The sequence below is a fragment of the Loa loa genome (genome assembly GCF_000183805.2).
Source record: "Loa loa unplaced genomic scaffold supercont3.27, whole genome shotgun sequence".
Classification (NCBI taxonomy): domain Eukaryota; kingdom Metazoa; phylum Nematoda; class Chromadorea; order Rhabditida; family Onchocercidae; genus Loa; species Loa loa.
In genome coordinates this window covers 40869-61934 of record NW_018108207.1, presented here as the reverse complement: position 1 = coordinate 61934, position 21066 = coordinate 40869, and the positions used below count along the sequence as shown (strand labels likewise).

The 21066-nt window shown below is 33.0% G+C and overlaps 5 protein-coding genes across 6 annotated transcripts in view; 4 read left to right on the top strand and 1 right to left on the bottom strand.

Moving 5' to 3' along the window:
* Window positions 1–273: 273 nt before the first annotated feature.
* Window positions 274–2173, top strand: LOAG_05184 (hypothetical protein; the record flags this gene model as incomplete). The annotated part of the gene is made up of 6 exons (XM_003140721.1): window positions 274–418; window positions 826–898; window positions 1010–1208; window positions 1343–1421; window positions 1619–1778; window positions 2038–2173. 6 exons carry the CDS (start codon window positions 274–276, stop codon window positions 2171–2173), a joined length of 792 nt encoding a protein of 263 aa, XP_003140769.1.
* A 243-nt stretch (window positions 2174–2416) lies between these two features.
* On the top strand, window positions 2417–4751 carry LOAG_05183 (hypothetical protein; the record flags this gene model as incomplete). Its single annotated transcript, XM_003140720.1, has 7 exons — window positions 2417–2513; window positions 2807–2872; window positions 3299–3373; window positions 3496–3574; window positions 3671–3849; window positions 4276–4529; window positions 4647–4751. 7 exons carry the CDS (start codon window positions 2417–2419, stop codon window positions 4749–4751), a joined length of 855 nt encoding a protein of 284 aa, XP_003140768.1.
* A 3251-nt stretch (window positions 4752–8002) lies between these two features.
* Window positions 8003–9185, top strand: LOAG_05182 (hypothetical protein; the record flags this gene model as incomplete). The annotated part of the gene is made up of 4 exons (XM_003140719.1): window positions 8003–8021; window positions 8368–8534; window positions 8747–8886; window positions 9095–9185. 4 exons carry the CDS (start codon window positions 8003–8005, stop codon window positions 9183–9185), a joined length of 417 nt encoding a protein of 138 aa, XP_003140767.1.
* Window positions 9186–11901: 2716 nt separating this feature from the next.
* Window positions 11902–16629, top strand: LOAG_05181 (hypothetical protein; the record flags this gene model as incomplete). The annotated part of the gene is made up of 11 exons (XM_020446781.1): window positions 11902–11911; window positions 12053–12289; window positions 13464–13544; window positions 13875–14009; window positions 14266–14374; window positions 14651–14807; window positions 14885–15064; window positions 15212–15500; window positions 15599–15718; window positions 15965–16209; window positions 16516–16629. 11 exons carry the CDS (start codon window positions 11902–11904, stop codon window positions 16627–16629), a joined length of 1677 nt encoding a protein of 558 aa, XP_020302918.1.
* A 2256-nt stretch (window positions 16630–18885) lies between these two features.
* The window catches only part of LOAG_16903, a gene marked incomplete at its 3' end in the record, with an annotated part of 4845 nt that continues 2664 nt past the window's right edge, over window positions 18886–21066 (bottom strand). For both annotated transcript variants that reach the window (XM_020449556.1, XM_020449557.1), the window contains 6 exons: window positions 20542–20725; window positions 20277–20374; window positions 19922–20107; window positions 19738–19824; window positions 19304–19430; window positions 18886–19079 (listed from right to left, as the gene is read on the bottom strand). In XM_020449556.1, coding sequence (XP_020306893.1) covers window positions 18886–19079; window positions 19304–19430; window positions 19738–19824; window positions 19922–20107; window positions 20277–20374; window positions 20542–20725 — 876 coding nt within the window. The remainder of the gene's footprint in view (window positions 19080–19303; window positions 19431–19737; window positions 19825–19921; window positions 20108–20276; window positions 20375–20541; window positions 20726–21066) is intronic.

The window sequence follows — 21066 nt, the reverse complement described above, 5'->3', positions numbered from 1 at the left end:
AATAAACTAAAAAGATATAATAATAAAAAGATATAATGATAAATATAAACTAAAAAGATATAATAATAAAAAGATATAATGATAAATATAAACTAAAAAGATATAATAATAAAAAGATATAATGATAAATATAAACTAAAAAGATATATAGTAATAAACTATAACTAAAACGATATAATTAATTATTCAAGGTCATCGGTAAGAAACCTTTACCTGAACTATCAATTAGGTCCTCAAATATGTAAGTCACTTTTAGTGATATGTCAAATAAACATGTCAGCAGATCTGAACTGTGACTTCCAATTGGCATGTCAATGGCGTAATTACACTGCTGGAGAAGATAATGGTGATTTTCTGATAGCAAGCAATGTCCGGCTGGGAAACCGTTTCAATATTATTTCTTCGAAAAATAATTCAAGTGTGTTATTTTGCTTAATCTCATTGACACTTACTTTATTGTGATTTGAACAGAAAGAGACTCGCCAACTATTCTGTGATACCAAAAAGATAACGTTCCCCTGTTCTCATCTTTTTTACCTGGCAGTTTTTTCCTTTGCCCTAAGAAATTCCTTTTTTTTTTCATTTATTTCCTTTGCCCTAAGATATTTTAAGAATCCGAAACTACGAATTCAGTTTAATTTGTCATCTTTAACGGTTTTGGAGTGATGATGATGAAGCATCTCACAACTGTAGTTTACCTATCTGCACCCCATAAATCATTTTCTCGGGACAATAAGAACAGTCACTGCTTGGAAAAAGATGTTATTTGCATTAATAACTGCTCTAATAGGATAATTTAGAGTGGGTGAGGATTTTTCATTGCAGATGAGCTATTTGCATACACACATGGACCTTTCGATGGAATACAAAAAGCCACTTTAATAAGCAACATTATAAGGTTTGTCAGTTTACGAAAGAAAAGAAAGAAAATTTTGTTTAAGGTTAAAAGCTAAGGCTAACTCAAACTAAGCTAATAACTTTGTTCATCTTATTTTCCTAACTGTTGCAGTTGTCAGCTAGGCGGTGGCACCTTAACTTTTTGGTATTATCGCACAGGTGACTCAGCAACGCTAGAAGTGTGTGTACGTCAACCGCCAGGAAGCTTGAACGTTGCGGATCTACGATGTTTTCCTGTTTTCCCCAAAAATCGTGCTCATCAATGGTTATTCAATGCCGTTGAATTCCCGCCGCTTACGCAACCATTTGAAGTAATACTTTTAGTCTAGTACCTAAGGATAATACGACCTTACTAAATCTGTTTCGCTCCTTGAGACTGATAAATCCACTGCTAAATTTTCAGTTTTCAAGTGCTGACTGCTTTACTGGAAACAAAATATTTCAGCTTTTGATACGCTCAAATTATATTCAGCCGTTCGACGTCATTGCAATCGACGATATCTTCTACGATGCGGCACTTTGTGGTAAATCTTGCCTTTTAAGCAAAATTTTCAAACAGAAAAAAAAATCTCTCACATAAATTTTCCTGAAAAATTCGATTAAAATTATATTGCCATGCGAATACAATAAAGAAGTCGAAAAATAATGATATCTACGTTATTGTTGAGGATATTGCTACTACGTGTGAGTGAGTAGTACTATCGATGCCAGTGATTTGAAGAGCGTGGAGTAAATAAAAGCATAAAAAATGGACATCGTAGACAGAAAAATCCCGTAATCGCTGCGTGGCTTGAAGGAGCTCAATGTTTTCACTATACATCACATTCAGCGATGCTTACGGAACAAGCTAACTTGTCATCATATGATACTCGCAGGACACAGTAACTATTTATCAACCATTTTGGTTATCATGTCTAGAAAATTCTCGGGAATTCAGATTCTAATGTTAAACGACCTATCATGTTGATGATGATGCTGGCAAAAAAAGTTGCTACAATGTTTCGTAGGATTTCACCCGAAAAGTTATCCAAGCATGAAGTGGTAGACAAAACGATTACTGGAAATGTAGGTATGAAAAGACTGTTTGCAAATGCACCTACAATATTTCATGGATCTGAGATAACTGAGAACTTCTTAAAGGCGAAAGTGTAGGGATGCCACCGATAATGGTAGTCTACTTAACAAATTAAATCTAGATGAAAATCGAATTATTGATTTTCTCAATACTGGTGGATATTTAAAAATTCTGGGACTCGCAATAGTCAAACATCAATGAAAATGCAAATTGCGTTAAATTACCTCCTCAAGGATTTATTATGTCTATGAATCCGATGTGGAGAAATTTGAAGGATGTTGCGAATAAATTTTCCAGCAAAAGAAGATAGTGAAGTGAAAAAGTTAAACAGAGAAGAATATATATTCGAGAAAATATGTGGAATATATGGGGAAAAAGACTGTAATTTTGGAGCAAAGACGAAACTTTAGGTATGAACAAAGTACAAAAGTATAAATTCATATTATGGATTGCGACAGCGATTTTACTGATTCAAGGAGTACAGCTTGTATCAGTTCTACAAAAGTTGAGATATTGAAAATCATTGGGAACAAATCATCAAGTAATGAAAGTGAAGCTGCATGGGGATAAGTGATAGATTGCTTAGCAGTTTTTATGAATTTTTTATGTATTTCGGTTTTCAATGATATTTTTTATGATCTTTTTGTTATTTCGTAGGTATTTTGATTAGGATTTTTCACTTTCTTACGACTATTCTCTTTTCCGATTGTTTTTAACTATAAAAATAATAGATGGTTAAGAAAGTCTCGTCAAATCGTAAATTATGCTATTCATATTTACTCTTGTAATAAAAGAGAAATCTTTGATTTAATTTTAGCAATTTTCACTTTACAGAGAATACCAATTCTCGATTAAATGAAGGCGCCAATGGCCAATCTACTTTTTTCGGCGATTTAAAAGGTATGACTTAAAATCTAGCGAAAGAAATTTCGTGTGGGAAGAATTTAGAGTTCTATTAAATTTTCGTTCTATTAAATTTTCTGGACTTCTGAAAGGATATGCGGCAGATTTCACTAAAAGACTGAAAATAAATTGAATCCAGTTCATGTGGATTTTTAACTGAGATTTTTCGCCTTGTTTCTTCGTGTGTATAATTGAAAAACTGTAAAATTAAAAATTAAAATCAAATGTGAAATTAAAAAAATGTAAGATGTAAATGCAAATGTAAAAAAATGTAAATGTAAAATTAAAAAATGTAAAATTGAATTCATGTGTAAAATTAAAATTATATCATCTATTTTATTCTTTTTACGCGCACTTACAACTCCTGGAAAAATTTTTTGTAGCTCACGAGCTTAGTTAGAATAAGTTATTCCCTGCTTGCAGACTTCGGGAGGATAACTGTTGCTCAGCGTGCAGTCGCAACAGCCCGCAATTTATTTGGTGAATCTGAAGCGAAACGTAAATAAATCCCTCTTTTTCTCTTGCTCTGCCTTATTTCAGGATGTATCTGTAATACGCATAAAAAATGAAGAACTTTTCTTCTTTAAACTGGCAAATCAAAAAAAGAAAAGATTTTCCAGATAATTTCTTTGACACTAATGGAGTTGATTCAGTGAACAAAAGCCTCATTTCCTTCCTCACGAGTGGACATCGAAAGAGGTCAGTTAATTCATGCTCCAAAAAGGTGCTGTATTTTATTTCCATTTCTTCCTGCTATTTGCACCAACATATTGATAATAATTTCAAAAAGTACAGATTGTTCCCATTACATACTTCACAAACATCACGAAAATCAATATCAAAATTGTCCCTGGAACGTATCGACACTCATCTCATTTCACCCTGTTCTTTCACGGACTGTTCATTTGACGCCGTTAACATGTGTAATTATGTATCTGATGACCAGCTCCAAAATGATGAAGATCTTTTGTTAGGTAAATTATCGAGTTCTTTTTTTGTCAGAATTTTTTTGAGTTTTTCGAAACATCGCACTGTATTAAACATTTTTGATCCCGAGATAATCCACGGGTTTTTAATGGATGTATTTTACATTTACTTTCATCATAAATAACAGCTTTCCTTAAACAAATTTCATAATAGATCTATCTTCGAAGAGCACTTTGAAGAAATGGAAGCTTTCAAATCACAAAGTTGCAAATTCCCTCACCGGTATAATGCACGATATCACTGTTGGTATAATTTTTTGATTTCCATAATTTTTATTATATCCGACGTTTATAAATTCCTCAACGGTATAAGACCAAAAAAATGAATGTAAAAAACTAACTAGCTTTCCTGACACGCTGCTTTCAAATAGTGGCTAAATAAATTTGATCATCTCGGATTGGTTCTAATTTAAGATGGCTGGTTTGCATATGCTGGTGAAACGAATAACCCAGCAACAATATTTCTTATGCGAACGTCAAAAACAATAAATATACCTGAAGAATCGCGAGTTAGTTTCTATGTACACATGGCAGGCAAATATGGCCGCTTACGAGTCTGTTTGGATTCTCTTCAGAAATGTCCATTTGAAAGGACTGGACAAACGCTGAGCGTGAAAACGAGAAAATGGACAAATTTCCATATCAACATTTCGCGAGGATTCCACACGGTGAAACTGTGTTTATGCTTTTATATATGTTTTCTTCTTTTTTTCTTGAAATGTCATAAAAAGCTTAAATTTGACAGAAATAAAAACCTTACATAACAATGTTTCAATATGTTTCAGATTTATTTTGTGGCAGACAAATTAAAGAAGAATTACGTGATTGGACTTGATAATATTCACTTACTAATTAATCATGGAGAAGTTTTTGCTCCATGTTCACGATAAACGAGCATATTATTTGTATAACTCCCTTTAACCAATAATTACTGAGCCATTAAGATGTCATTAAGACCGTCCAACCATTCGTATGGCGTGAATCGTAGTACTGATGGATTTACACATGGTATATCCGTGTTGCTATATTCCGTTTAGCCTACGAGCTGAATAGACTGTCGTTTAGCCTACGAGCTGAATAGACTCTCGACTTCTGTCAGTTATTATAAAGTCGATGAAAACAACACTTGCTCAAAGTTTTACTTAACATTTTGATCATTGGAATTTAGTTATCAATCAATAATAAGAAGCTTGTTGCATGATTAGCTATGACTTACTGTCCCTTGAGCTATACCAGTGGTCAATGTTTTCATATAAATACGCCTACATTCATATCAGTGCAGCACAAATAGTTATATTTTTAAACAATATCGATCAGTTTTTTTATCAAGGGAAGCAGCTGACGATCCTGAAGTATACAATTGAAAATGATAAAAATTATCAGTTGAAAATGTCATCTGATCAAACATGTTCAGGGGTAAAAATTCTGGATACGCATTTCCAGCCTCTTTTCCCCTAATTTCAATTTCCTAATGCATGATGAGGTTCGTATTTGTAAATTCGGAAGTTTAATATGAATGATATTTGGTTAGGCATCTTTAAGAAGAGAAGCCAAACAACCAACTTCAAAATCAAACGAGCATCAAAACTGATCCAGAACTTTGGTGCTAAAGAATAAGACAATAAGAAAAAATCGAATCATAAGATGAGAACGCCTCTGTCTCCTAAGCCCCTCTTCGACGTCCACTTCCCTGTCATGTCCACCCCAGCTTTTATCTATGACTCTTTAATTTTAGACATTAGAAAAAATTGATGATACTGCTTTCTTCCTAGCAGTATTACACAATTTCCAAAATCTCAGAAATGTCAGGACGACGGTTGATATTACTGCTTTACGAAAAATTTCAACAGAAGGATCTATTCGTGGTTAATGTTAAGCGCTAAAAATGATGGTGCAGCATTTTTTATTTCATGGAGTATTTTAATTTTGTTAGCTCAGCGATATTGAGCAACATAATAAACGACTTATAGCAATTTTTAAACAAACTTCATCATTGTCAGAAACATTGGTCGATATATCTACTGATAAAATCAGTTTTTCTGTCAGATATACTATCTTGATAAACAGTAATCAGTTTGTTCACATGGGCAGAGTTTTAATTTAATTAACAAATAATGGTTTATTTGACGGTTCTTAACATTTGAAGCTTATCTTTCCTTGCATTAATTACCTGACAATTGCCTTTTCAAAATAAAATATTTGATGGATTATATTACTTTCAATAAAAATTTGCAAATCTTATGGTTAGTTATTTGCAGTATGCCTTTTAAATCTAGCGGTGACAATAGCTGAACTTTAAGCATTTTTACATAATAAAAAGCAATTTATAAAGTCGACCCTAAGAAATCACGTAGTTCGTTTAGAATATAATATTTATTGTAAAAAAAAGTAAAGAGGTGGATGTTATTTTTGGGAATTCTTTTGATTTCAAACAGTTCTTTCAGTTAATTAGATTGGTCAGTTAATTCAGTAATGAGTGATAATTATTGAAAACATGCTCACAGAAAATACTGTTCAAAACTACTAGTAGTAAAAGTTCCATTTCTAAAGTACCCGAGATTATGCATTTGAAAAAGTTTCTGAACACATCCAAAAATATCTAATCATATATTTTATAATTGAACAATTTGCTGGCTCCTAATTCTTGACAATCAATTCGGTTAAGAAGGGCAGAAAAAGAAATGAAAGAAGGGAAATTTCACACTTTGTTGATTTTGCTTGGTATTTCTTAATCGAAATTTTACCTGAAAAAACTGTTTTCTAACTAGTTTTGTACTATTTCCCTGTTTTTATTCCTGCACTTCCATATGGCGTCTTAAAATCTGTATATTTTTTTCCCAGTTAATCGCTGTTGTTATTTAATGATGTGAAAGTAATTTTTGCACAGCGTATGGAAATTATACTTCCGTCAAATTTTTTTAATTATTTGATATTTGAATAAGAAAAATGCGACTAAATCCAATAAATTCATTACTGGTTGCCATTTCTTTTTTTTTTGGCTTTTAACATAGAAAGTTATTTTCCAGTTCTTGAATGACCCATGATTGTTGGATTTCAAACAGCAAGCTAAATTCAAAAAAAAAAAACCATCTTAATCTTTTCAGTGAAGGCTTCACTTGACACATGTAAAAAATTGAATTAATGGTTCACATGAAAGTATTGTATTGCGGGAAAGATTGCAAGAATTTGGTAATCAGTGATAAAATAATTAAGGAAATTAACTGGGAAGTGGTCGATATCCCACACATTCTTTTCTTGCTTATTTCAAACATTTTTTAAAAAGATATGAGCATCAATGTTTGCATACTTGGACAATGTTTGTATTGTTCAAAATTGCAAGAAATATTATGCAGTACTGACGACAAAGTTTAGAAATTGAAGTAGCTGTGAAACTAGGATACTTTATAAAACTGATTTGCATCCTTAAGGTTTAACAGATATTTTTAGTTGCTTAGATTGTTGTCTGCATGATTGGTAAATTTTGATCTATGAGCATCATTAGAATAACCAGCCAAATTGTCGCTCGAATGATTGTTTATGTATGCTACGTTGAAAACTTCTGCAATGACTTGTAAACTAAACAGGAAATTTGAAAAATAATTATAGTTCTTCTTTGTTCTGCAAAAATGCAGATAGCCAAATTAATTAGCCATTACGAACAAGAATACCAGTCCTTACGAAATTGAACACAAGAGAACCCCAGAAATTATAGCTACAGTACTGCTGATTTAGTCTTACCTATCAAAAGTCTAATTGCTAGCAGTTGCCACAATTTAAAATGTTGAGCAGTTTTTAAAGTATCTGTTTGTTAACAAAATATGTGGGAAGTAATAATTTAAACTGGAAGAACTGTCCACCAGCACCTCTTCGTGATGTGATCAACACTATTCTGAACATGAGGATAGTTATTTCTGCAATTATTTTTAATGATTCAGGTAAACTGATTCTTTTCCCTTTCCTATTCGCAAGAATTACGTCTTCAGTAGACTCGGACTGATGATGCAATAATTTAATTATTTGCTCTGCATACGGCAGGCATTGTTGTATAAAGAAAGGGTCATATATTTGATTTGAAAAATTCAAGATGAGAGGGGAGAAACGAGGACAAAAAAAGCATGTAATCTGAATGAGGGTATCAACAATGGGGTTTCAGGTTCTCGGTTAGTTCCTTGGGGAATGGTGTACTTAGATGGCAATAGGGGGATACCCTTATTTGAGCATCATAAGGACGGGCACATATACATGCTATAGGCAAATATTCTTTCAAAAGGAACAAAATTATCCGTTGAACTAGGTCACAAGGCAGTAGTTGAAGGAGAAAGAGGTCATAGGGAAGAGATCCATTCAGTGACAACCAACATTTTCATTGTTTCTTGGAAGAAGTACGACTCTTCATTCTCTTTGTGTTTGTATGTATCTGTATGTGCGTGCGTGTCTGTGTGTATGTGTCTGTGTTCGTGTCATCATATACCTGTTTGTCCATCCGTCTAAGATTTATCTTTCCAGCATGTGTGTCTGTAGAAACATCTGAATCCAAATTCATCGGATCCATCCAGCCATTCTCACTGCACTCATCAGTTCCATCCTCAGTTGCTCCGCCAATCAGTGTAATCACCACTTTTGTTTCTCCTGTGGAACTGTCTCAGGAGGACATTTATTGGATCGTTGTCCAAGTTTGCTACATTTGTTAATAATTTGCTGGAACCATCGGATATCGGACTAAAGGGAGGAGGTTTTCGTCATCCCACTCATTATCAATCATACATCCAGCAGCAATCTTTTTTTCGCACTCTTTTTTCAATAATTTTCATCTTTGAAACGTCTAGACAGCGTAGCATAGCAAAGCATCTCATATCCACCGTAATCCACAATTTCAATCCTGTAGGTTGCTGGTACCTGTAGTCAGTGCTGGTTGTCATCGTTATCACTATTCCGAAATCTACTGGTTGTTTCTGGAGCAGGTCCGAATGTTACCTATCGTTATGTTCATTTTTGCATCACTGACAACAACTTTATTCCGATTAGGTATGCTTTTCATTCTTCCTAGAGAAAAGCCATCAAGTGACTAATTAACATACTGCTATTCCATCTCTATTTGCATCTTCATCAGCAGCCTCCTCTAAATTTCCAAACCCTTACACGAGAAATTATTTTAAATTTGAAAATCTCTTCATATGTTGCCATTTCATCAGTATATTTCATTATTTCTCCATCACTAATTTTTTTTTCACAGAGTTCCAGATTATCTTCCTGAAAGTTGGAAACTATACTACAAGATAGGTCACATGAGCTCGGTGAGGTCACATTTTTATGTCAGAAGTTAGATACTCTCATACAGTAAATTTGAAAATCTGTAAAATTGAATTGAATTTTGCTTATACATATTTGTGGAGCACTTTCAGGAAATAAAGGTGCAATTTTTAATTTAATTTGTTATGCATTTTGAGAAGAAAAGACATTCAAGTTTTGAAATTTAGAAGTGAAGCAGTTGAGGAGTTCCACTAATTTTAACAACAGAGCATATCGACTAAACATTTCACTTTCACGTAGGCAGTATCAGATAGATTGAAACAGCTGGTTTAGATTTCTAAACCTGCTTAAAGTAGCATTACATATCAAGAACTTCACGGATTGCCTATAATTTTGCATCCATTTCAAAATTTATTAAAGAAATATTCACGAAATCTGGTTACCAAATGATGAAAGACTTTTTAGCAGACATATTTCATTTGTTTTATTGATTAACTTATTATATTCATTTTTTGGTGTCATTATTTTACATTATTTTACAATGTAGTAGTATGATTATACAGAAAATTCCCAAATTTTATCTTTTGCAGGTTTTAAATTTAAATTCATCTTTTCCGAGACTAATTTCTATATGACAATATTGAAATTTTAAGGTACATTACGGTTAAGCTAACATTTAATCATTGGATTTGCCTGAAATTTTTTTGGAGAATTTGGCATAGTTCCTATAGTTTTATTGAAAATATTCCAACTTCCATTTTTCAAAATGATTTTTGCCCATAAAATGAACGAGATAGTAAACTGTTCCAATAAATTTAACTTTGTTTAAAAGTGAGAATGGCTTTGAGACTTTTAGATTAATGGTTTCACTTTCCGAATTTTCAAAAATCTTTTCATCTTACTTTACCTCTTGAAAAATTTTCTCGTATTATCCCTTATTGACAGTTACAACAATTTACTTGGAAATATGTTACATTGTGTACTCTTCAATCCAGAAGGCTCAAGTCAATGTAATTCTCAATCTTCCTTAGTCATTTACTGTTTTTTCGGCCAAGGATATGGGTAGCATTTCAAAAGTATATTTAATAGAACTCGAAAAATAAAATTTGGATCTGAATTGAAAAATTCTGCGAGAACTTTAGTCGGAAATATTTGAGAAATTCAATGAGAACATCAAAATGGTTATTGGTGATATGGTTATAAACAACGGGAAGGTCGTCGTGATTCTCTCATTCAAACCGCGGTATTTCGTTCAATTGAGACGTTAACTGCATTCATTATGAATTGGTTTCGGAACATTAGACTGCATTCGGATCACTTAATTACATATTCTTCAATTTGAATGTAATCAGAAATTCTGAATATTATGATTCACACAAGTGCATATTAAAACTGAAGGAAAAGAATATTCGAAAGAAAATATTCTAAGGAAATGGACATTTTTAAAAATGTAGATAATTTGTCCTACATGGATTCCTTTTTTTGGAACTTCTATGCTTCAGTAAAAAAAGGAAAATTTTTCTGTCTTGAAATCACAACATACTGAACTATGAGCTAATTTTGAAACCATTTATTGTATTTGACAAATTCGCTTCCCTAATATTGAAAATAATTACCTCATGTTTTTGCATAATTTGAAAACATTGAATGCAAAATTTTTATACTGGCAGTTTGCTTGCAGCATTATGGACACATTTTAGAGTCGGAAGATAGTTTCAGCACCAGAAATAACGCATACTTTATTCTATCACCACAAACATACCGCCAGACACTTTCGACAACATCCAAACATATCTGTCATAGATGTACCGTGCGAATTTTATTTTAATGCTGTTTTTGTTTCTGCTTTTAATAACAAGCTACATAAATTGTTTCAGAGTGATGACACTTTTGTAGATGTTTAATTTGAGAGCAAAGGCACGAATAACATAAAAATGAGGCAGTGCAGTTGACGGGATTAATGAAACTGAAATTTAACCCAATTTTCATATCATACCACTTGTCAGCAAATTTAGGAAATCAAAGATCGTAACATTTCCTTTTCTTCAACAGCGAAGTATATTAGCAGTTAAGAAAATTCCTCTTTCAAAGTACGTTTAAATTTCAATTTCAACATTCTGAAGTGAATTTTATGTGGGGTAACTCAAAGGCTATAGGATCTCGTACAATAATCAGAATCGGCAATCTATGATGTAATGCGAATCGCATCCAGAAAAGGATATTGATAAATAACAGTTTCTACTACCACTGAAGATGTAATCTGTTTAATTTCTCAGAATCTCAGAAATTACTGGTTTTTTTTTTTTTTGCAATATACGAGCGGAATATGTTCTGTGGTTTGCGTGTTCTTCAATGGTTCATTAACGGATCGTGGAAATTAAGATCAAATTCTGCTGAATCCCTTGTTCACCTCTGACCCAATTTCGATTTCACGAATGTAATCCTTTATCACTGCCAACCACTCAAATCTTTCCAAATTTTCCACGAATCCTGTTAAACCAAAAGATTTCATTATGCAATTGGTTAAAGAAAATTGTTTTGCAAAATATCTTCTGCGGTAGAATATATAAATATTTAATCTGCAAAATATTTGTAAAGTAGGCCAACTAACACATTTTCCTTGCATATAAGTGAGGCATATCTCTTCAAAGCAGTTTATGGTACTAATACTGACAAGGGCGAGAAAGTGTGTAAGAAAAATAAAGATTTCAACCTTGACAGTCATTGTCGCATTTTTTCAACTACTGTTTGTTAAAATTAAAAGGGCATTGATCAAAATCAAATTTCTTAATGCGCCCTAGTGCGTACTTTGGCTCTGAATATTTATAGATTTTCGACGAGGAAATTAACAATAATATCAAAGATTTTGCATCATATCCATATCATTTTATCCCTTGGATTACTTGTGTTTTTGTTTATTATTACCATCCGGAAATTTCAGGAGAAAGCTGCATTAGTACGTCACCTCGAGCATTTTCACCTGGAGTGTCAGTACAGCAGTTTAATGCCATCCCACCACCTCCAACCGGTACAGCGATTGGCCAAACACAGGGAATTGCACTTGTTGCTTCACCACAGCAAGTGCCTAACGATGTTCTTGTTGGTGTAATTAGACCTGCAATTTCATCTGCCGGTCGAGGACCTATTGAACCCATCCCACAACAACAGCTTCTTAATAGTAAGTTTATTGGTATGTGTTTATTTGGCTTTCTCGTTTAAAAGAGCTGGTTAGAAAATTTTTCTCATGGATTACTTCTGGCCTATTGGATAGCTCTTCATTTTCTAAAATCTCGATTTGATTGCTGCAAATGTCATTTTCACTATTCTGAAGGAATCATGATGTAAACAAATTTTATATCTTGTGATATTGTGACCAAACTTATTATGAGATTACTTTTGTAACCTTTCTTTCTTTGGATTTCAAGTTTCCCTTGGTTTTCTCAGGACAAATCTGCAAAAGTAATACTTATTAGAAGCTTTACAAATTAATTTCTACATTCTAATAAAATTATAGTTTATATTTCCTTTTACCTCGTAATTTTCTTTATAATCTTGACAGACTCTCCTTATTTGTCGTTTACTTCCTCTCTTAGTTTGATTGGTTCGATAATCATATTTTATGACTTTTTTTTCTAGGCAAGGAACTGAGAAGTTAAAACACTTTAGTTAATCAGAAAATTAAGCAATCAATATTGCTGGACGCAAGACTGCAAGCAACATTTTAACAGAACTACTAAGCTCTTCCAAACGAATGACAAAATGGAAATGTCACACCTTATTTAGTTCATTTACGCCATTACAAGTGAATTCAGACAACTCTTTTAGTTGGAACCATTCAGTTTACTATAATTAGTGATAAATGCATATAAAAAAAATAAATGGCAGCATGTTGACATATTAAAATGCATCCGAAGAATTAGTATCTAATTGCTACGACAAAAAGTACAGCTAATATCGGAGACATTCTCTCTCCTTCCTTATCATTCTTTATTATCCACTTCTTCCACCTCTTTTCTCTTGTGAACAAAACACTATCAAACAATATGGGTCATTTGAAGGAATGCCAATAAAGCAAAGAGGAGAAACTTCACTTATTGAAATATGTATCAGGGATTTATTCTCACCTACTAAGCCATTTTAAGAAATGGAACATTGCAGGTCAAAATGAGTTTATCAAGCAAATTTAAAAGACACTTATATGAATTCGTGGATAGAAAAGAAGTAAAAAATCGATTATTGGCAACTTTCTGGAGTGATCACAGTGATCACAAGAAGCTAGTCATTGCTATTCAGGGAATGGAAATTTCAGATATTGTAGAATTTCATCATTTTCCAAAAAATTGCTTTTGCAGGTTTATTAGGATCAAAGATAACATTACGTGAATTTGATTCAAATGGATACAACGCAGAAGGAGGTGGTCCAGTTGACATAGGTAATTACTTTTTTTGCTATTTTATTCTGCTCTATTCCCTGCATAAAGTTTTGAGTAAAGGATGTGAGGAAAATAATTGTTTCAAATTCTGACTGTGTGTTCGCGCATACTTTTACTGTTCAACTTTTTTTTCTGAAATAGTATTGAGCTACCAGTCCTTTAGTTGCTCAATTATTTGCCTATATTTACGTGCCATCCTTCAATTCCTGAATTTCTATTATGGTTCAAAAAGGATTTGATGCAATTAAAATTATCACATTATAATAGCAATAGAACTATATAAAAAATAATGAGACACCACACAATTTTTGAATTCTGTGAAAATTCTAGACGAAGCGTTGTCTTGTGATTTCGATTCTCGTCCTTGTTGCTGGGCTAATGTTCCACCACCAGATGACCAGCTTGATTGGCACTTGGCTAATGGTGCACCCGATTCAACACATTTTCAGAATGCACCTGTTCCAAGTATGTTATTCATTCATGACCAAAATCTATTCATAATTGGTGCAATTCAATGGTGAATTATCAAGGTCCGTTTCTTCCGGAGGTTTGTTGAGGCAACCGAAATTTCCATAATTTATTGAAGGACTGTTAATATAAAAGGACGATTATTTCTTATAGGTAAACTGTAATAGATAATTGAGTAATTATTGTGCATAACTGAAGATAGTCTAGGAACGAAAATTTAAAAAAGCACCAAGTGATTTTAATAATTTATAAGGTGGTAATTATTTGGTTACCTATGCCAGCAGTTCAGCACCCTCAGACGAAGCGCAGTTTGCATCATGCGCTATTGGCTGCGCATCTTCCCCTATTATCGTAAGGGCAAGGTAAAGCTTGCAATTTTGGTACCAGATAAATCAGTTATTTAGTGGTACAACGTTTGTCGAGTACTTTAGTTTTAAATGCTCTAAATCCTTTAACGTTGTTAAAGTTCCTTTTTCTTTTTTCAAGATTTTTTAACTTTCTGTCTTTATACTGGAACTCCATATCAGATCTTTCCTGATCTATGTGGTTTGCATTTTAGGAAAATCTTACAATTTAAGGAACTAGCAAATTAAATAAATCATTGTTAATGCCAGCTCAGATGAATTCCTTGATTTCAGATATTGGCAGTCAGAAAATCTTTTATTGCAAGTATGTCAACGAGAATCATTTCCAAACACTGTTAACTTTAATCCCCTATTAAATTGTCAGGAATTCCCACCTGCAAATGGCCTTGGCTGGACCAAACTAGTTCTCCCAAAAGCTTCATACACTGATGTGAGTTTTTTCCAGTTAAGTTTTTCAAGGAGTTCGTGAAGGAATTTTAGCACACGAAACTTGATTTAAAATTCCAGATTGTATTTGTGGCAAGTAACTTTGTCAGCGAACGGGGTGATATGGCAATTCTGGATGACATCGAAGTATTTTATGAAAGCGATGGGGATGATTGTGGAATTGAACAGGAGGAACGAAAAGCACAAATAGATGAAAAAGCAGCAACAGCGGGTGTGAAAGAACCTGGTATTGCAAATGGAGTAAGTTTTTCGAAGCAAGTACTATGCCTTTTTCAATTTAAAAAGAAATACTAATAATTAAGATATCCACAGGTTTTTGAAAATTTAAAGTTGAAAATTTGGTAGATTTTGAACAATCTACTTTGCTTACAGTAACGTTTATTTCAGATCGATATTTCACATTCTGTTACAACACAAATGGCATTTGCGGAAGAGAAATCATTTAATGAAATTACAACAACTGAAACAAAATCTCTAGCTGCATCTGGAATTAGTTCACTGCCTTCAGCTGTATTGTCTTCGAGAACACAGTCTGGATCTGGTGGCTCTGCTCTTTCGTTGTCACCTGAAATAGCTCTAGTAGCAGCGTCTTCAGAGAGGGGTCAAGCATTGGCATCCAAGATCACTACTCCTTCATTAACCATTTGCAATGCAATCAAATGCTCATTCGAAAATCGTACGTTCATTTGAGATACTCTTATGTGCTGTATTTTTAGCAAAATCAAAATTAAAGCAATCAGAATCATGATATCAATTTGAATCATTTTATTCGAGGAAATATGTGCAATTACAAAGAGGCACATCAAACGGAATCAATACGTGGTGTGACAACAAGTTTCCAAGTGGTCACTGGACAATACATGAATAAAGTTACCGGGGTCAAAGAAGGAACTGGTTTGTTTCATCGCTACTAATTTATTTGCAAGGAACTAAATTATTTATTATGAAATATGTACAAAAGTAAATATCATCTAGAAATATCCAGAATTATTTTTAGTTGGAAGTAATTTCGAATTACAAAAGTATTTTCCACTGATTTCAAGGGAATATTCTTCCAGTTTAAATACTTTAAAAAAAAAAAAAACGTAGTATATTACAACGGCAAGTAAACTTGTAACAAAAAATCCAAGTTAATTCCAGAAGGCGATTATTATGCAGCAACATTTCTATATCCAAGAGAAATGGCTGGATTAGCAGTGGATATTGCCAACCTAAAAGAACCAGTTCGATTACGATTCCAGTATTACGAAGGAACACATGGCGTACAGCTTAAAGGTTGTTGCGAAAGTTTAGAACACTGCTTGTTCGCATCTGATAAATTTGTCAGTGTGAGTGATAGAACGTGGAAACTTACCGCATTCATCTGCCCAGCTGGTACCTCCAAGGTTAATATCATTTTCTTTTCCTGTTTGTTTTGTTTCGTTTTGTTTTTTGTAAAGGATTATCAAGAATTGTTAGTGAAGGTTTCAAAATTTTTGTGAAAACCTTTGCTTATGATCATAAATATGAAGTGAAGTTAACATTGGTATTCTGTAACCTTAATGAAGAATTCATGAAGAAAATTATTGTTATAGAATTGTAGAACAGTTTCTGCGGAGACAAAATTTTTTAGTTTATTTTGATTCATTCGTTGCCGTGATCAATCTTATAGCATTGATAAAATGATTAAAACAATTTCTCAATTTTCGTAGATTTTATTTGTCTGCGAAAATACAAGGACAAATCAGGGGGCTTGTGCAATAGATGATATTCAAATGATCGAGAATGGTGCTGTGGATTTGCGAACGGCAAGAACACTTTGCTAATTTCCTCACTGGTTGATTCGGAAAGCTGAAACAGACGTCCCAAAATGTGGCTGAATTTGTTTCTACTAAAAATGCGAGAAATTAGAACGAATCCAGATGCCATAAACACTTTGTTGCAAGTTATGTATATTCTTCTTGTTTTTCGTGGAATTCTGATATTTCTCTAAAGCGTTATTCGAAACTTTATGATGGGGATTACTTCATTTTCTTGAAGAAACGGATATATTTAGGCGGAACTTGAATTTTCAAGCATTACTTGAATTTTCTAGAAATCAGAAAATCCATTACCATGATATATTGTGAACAGAATCACCTCTCTAACTCCATTTCTTCTACATCAGCATGTGTAACGTAAAAGTGCACAATCGTTTCAGAGAAATTACTTATGGAATTTACTCTTTAATTCGCGTGTACTTGTAATTTCTACTTTGTTGACTTTTGCATAGACAGTACTGCCTTTCTTTTCAAGCTACTGAACTTCGGTCAAAAATAATTTTTCCATTCAATGCGTTTATGAATACCATGTTTCCATCCGTGTATATGTGTGTGGTTTACAGTTCTCAATATTTCAATATATAACAAACAAAAAGTGCCACAATAATTACTGGGATCAAGGAACTTTCGTAAAATACACCAAATATAGCAACCCACATTTTTCTATCGTTTGCCATAGTTGCAATCTCATCATTCCAGAACAATTTTAAAAAGTTGAAAAATTTAATAAAAAGCTGTTTATTTGAAACTGATTTACACAAACAAACGGCGACTCAATAACATAGGCAAAACTAATAATTAGCTTTAGCAATTTAGGAATCAGACTCAAGATAAATCAAAGCCATGGAAACCAGCATTCTTATACGTTTGTTCAAATGCATCCAATTACGTATGGCATCCTTATATGAAGGATCATTTTAAGACTATACCTCTACACTATCCCGAATTTTTTTTTCAAATTCCGTTTTTATAACAAGGAAAAAACAATTCATTGTCAAAATGGCAAATTCTTGAGAATGTAGAATGTCTAAATCGGGCTCTACAAGAATGAAAAATGTTCACTAAGAAATGATCGTCAACTATATATATAAATTGATAAATATCATTTTGATCATTTTGACCGCGTTGTTTTATCTATATGGATCACAACGAAAAATCGTAAATTATTGCAAATTATTTTGTCAAAAAAATAATAAGTAATGCGCACTATTGAATATGAAGCTCAACGAATTATAACAAAAATCTGTGTCTTTTATTGACACAACAAAGGTATTACAAGACGGGAATCGGAAGCAAAAAACAACAGAAAATAGGAACCTAAAGAATATCGATAAAATGAAACATCGAAAACCGAAAATTGCATACAATATAATAATAAAACACAGTTTAAACAACAGAAACTGAGTAGGTTCCCAAATGAAAATGACGGAATGTAGAACAGTGCTTCCATATAACACGATCGACAGCTGCGTAAAAGAAAGCATCATACAATGTTTCCGGAAGCCAGCCGAATATTAAAAATTGAAAATTTGGAAGCCTTTAAAGGCGTAGCCTCTAACACATTTCATTCCTTGTAATACACTTTTTTTATCCTTATTTTTTTGAATGTTTTAGTATATTCGAGATCCACGAAAGCTCCCAGTACAAAATATAACATTACTCCTACCAGCTTTTAATCTAATTTATCATCCATTTCTTCATCTTTTGTTTAAAACTTACATCAATGTTAAGCAGTATGCGATTTCTTTTTTCTTTTTGCTGGACAACAGTGTTTTAAATCAAATCAAAGGGAACTATACAAGAAATAATTGCAAGCGATAAATACAAGGAAATCAACAAAAACTGCATCAAAAGCAGGCGAAATGAGAAGAATTGTTACCACGAACGGATTTTCAAAGATCGTTGCAGACCAAAAAAACTACCTTGAAAATTCTTAAGAAAAAGAAGAAACAAAAAATTTCGTTCATTTCACACAGAAGAAACTCTTACAGTAGTTTATTAAAAGAGAAAAAAAACACGAGGCAAACAAGACTAGAAAACTAAAATTTACCTAAAAACATGTTGAAGAATTATCTACTGGGGTTTTTTAACCTCCTGATTGGTTAGAGTATTACTCGTCTCTCCCTTATCCCTATCAAACATTGGAAGCATTTTTTTCAGTTGTCATGTTACTGTGTTAAAAGTAATGATAATAATATCACAAAAATCTGATAGAAAAGAAAGATTGACTTTGCTAAAATAAAAAATGCATTAGAAACAAATCTATTTCTGTTCTGATATATCGTCCACATGTCCAGGTGGAATACCAATAACATCCAAACTATTCAACTGCTGACCTGTTAATTCTTCGCTCAAACTATCCGTTTTCCCAACATCTAATTCCACATCACTATTCGAAGCTTCCTCTTCTTCTTCTTCGTGGCAAAATGGTGTTTCATCCATTTTAAGAACACGAACTGCAGAAAGTACGGAATACTCTTTCATCCAACAAGGTTAGCAATGAGATAACTTGTAACTATTTACTATTGTGCTAACAGCAATTTTCAAATGACTGGTAAAAAAGCAGTGATTGAGTAACAGAAGAGCACAAATAAATTCTGGAAAGAATAACTCAACCATATTCTCAAAATTTCGTTCCATAAGCAATAATAAAAATGAATCAATGATGATTAGAAACTACCTTCACTGCCGACGGAAACTTTCTGTATGATATGATTTGTTGGCGTCAAGACAGATGCGTGGTCAACAGTGGATTCATGAGGCATCAGTGTCATTGGTGCGCGGAAGAATAAAAAGCGGATAATGAACTAAATTGCAGCAACTTGATGCATATAAATCAGCGTATCGTTCAACCTCAAAAACGTGCAAATATCATATTCGGTTACTGAATCCACGGTAAATGTGCAAATAACTTACTATGTCATTTCAAGCTCATGATGTTGCACGAAGTCATAAATCTTTAAAAATAAAAAGAAATAAGTATGTCAATTTTTATGAATGATTCTTTGACGATGTTTTTAACAAAAAAGAAGAAGTAAACGTTAAATTCCGAAGAAACATATGCAGATTCCATGCACTCAATTTTTTTATGAAGTAAAAAAACCGGCCACAAACTTGTGAAGCAAAAAATGTAGTCCGAGAGCCACTGCGAAAAACAGAACCTAACATGCCATACTCGTTATCCATTTCGTGTGTAAGCAACTGAAATAGCATATTTTGCACATTTCGAGTGGGAAAAAGTGTATGATTCCAGCTTGAATATTTTTTTGACATCTATAAGGAATAAGCAAAAATATACCGTTATTGCATCAACAATGTGTACAATTGATGGTTTTTCCTTCGAATTACTGTCTAGATTTTTATATGCATCCGCCAGTTCCGAATCCAGCAGTGTCAGTTTTTCAAATAGCGGCTTGCGTTCGGTCCACACTGTCAGTTCGTGAGCTAGTTCGGGAACAACGAGGAAAGTTCGCCATCCCCTAGCCTGGTAAAAACAGAAAATGTTCTGGACAATATGAAATAAACAGCTACTTTGAGTCGAGATCAATTATTTTTTTTAAATTAAAATCCCGCCAATAAGGTCCATTTTGTCAATATTAGGAGGAAGGAGACAATTAAGATCTGTAGATAACGAAAATCCACAATTCGCAAACCTTTTTCGACCTTAAAACATCACCGAAAATATGATCGCCTATATATAAAACATCTTTACCGCGAGCTTTTACCAACCTTCTGAATGCATCACATGAACCTAAAATATAGCACAAGGTTTGATTAAAAAGATTCATTTATAAAACCTAAACCAAAACATAATAACTAGAGAACTATTTGAAGCAACAAATGATCAACAAATGATCGAGACTTTGGATCCTTTACTACGAATTCAAAAAAACCAGTTACTGGAAGAATGAAACAAACCTCCGGCGTAAACTTGGCCTTGTTCAAGTGGACCCACATGAGTACCAATTTTCAGCGCACTGGTTTTGGTGTTAACCTGACGGAATACAGTACCTTCAGCAAACCACTTTGGCTTTTTAGCATCAACAATGGTGATATTGAAATACGAAGTCCAGTCCGCTCCTAATAGGTATTCCATTACTCCCTGAAAAAGTCACTTCCATTTCATAAGGATATAAGCTTAGTTATGTGTGACAATAAAAAAATATTTTATCCCAAAAAAGCTTAAATCTTCAGGAACATTCCCACACTTCGAATAGAAACAAAAATGTGGTACAAATGTTGAAATAAATCTCTTCCTTTTCCAGACTGCAACCCCAATTTTAGGGCGTATACGGTCTTTTAAACAAATTCGAAAAATAAGATTAGAAACAGAAAATGGCAGATTTCCGTGAATTTCAGAAACCAAATATGTATATATATATATATATATATATATATATATATATATATATATATATATATATATATATATATATATATATA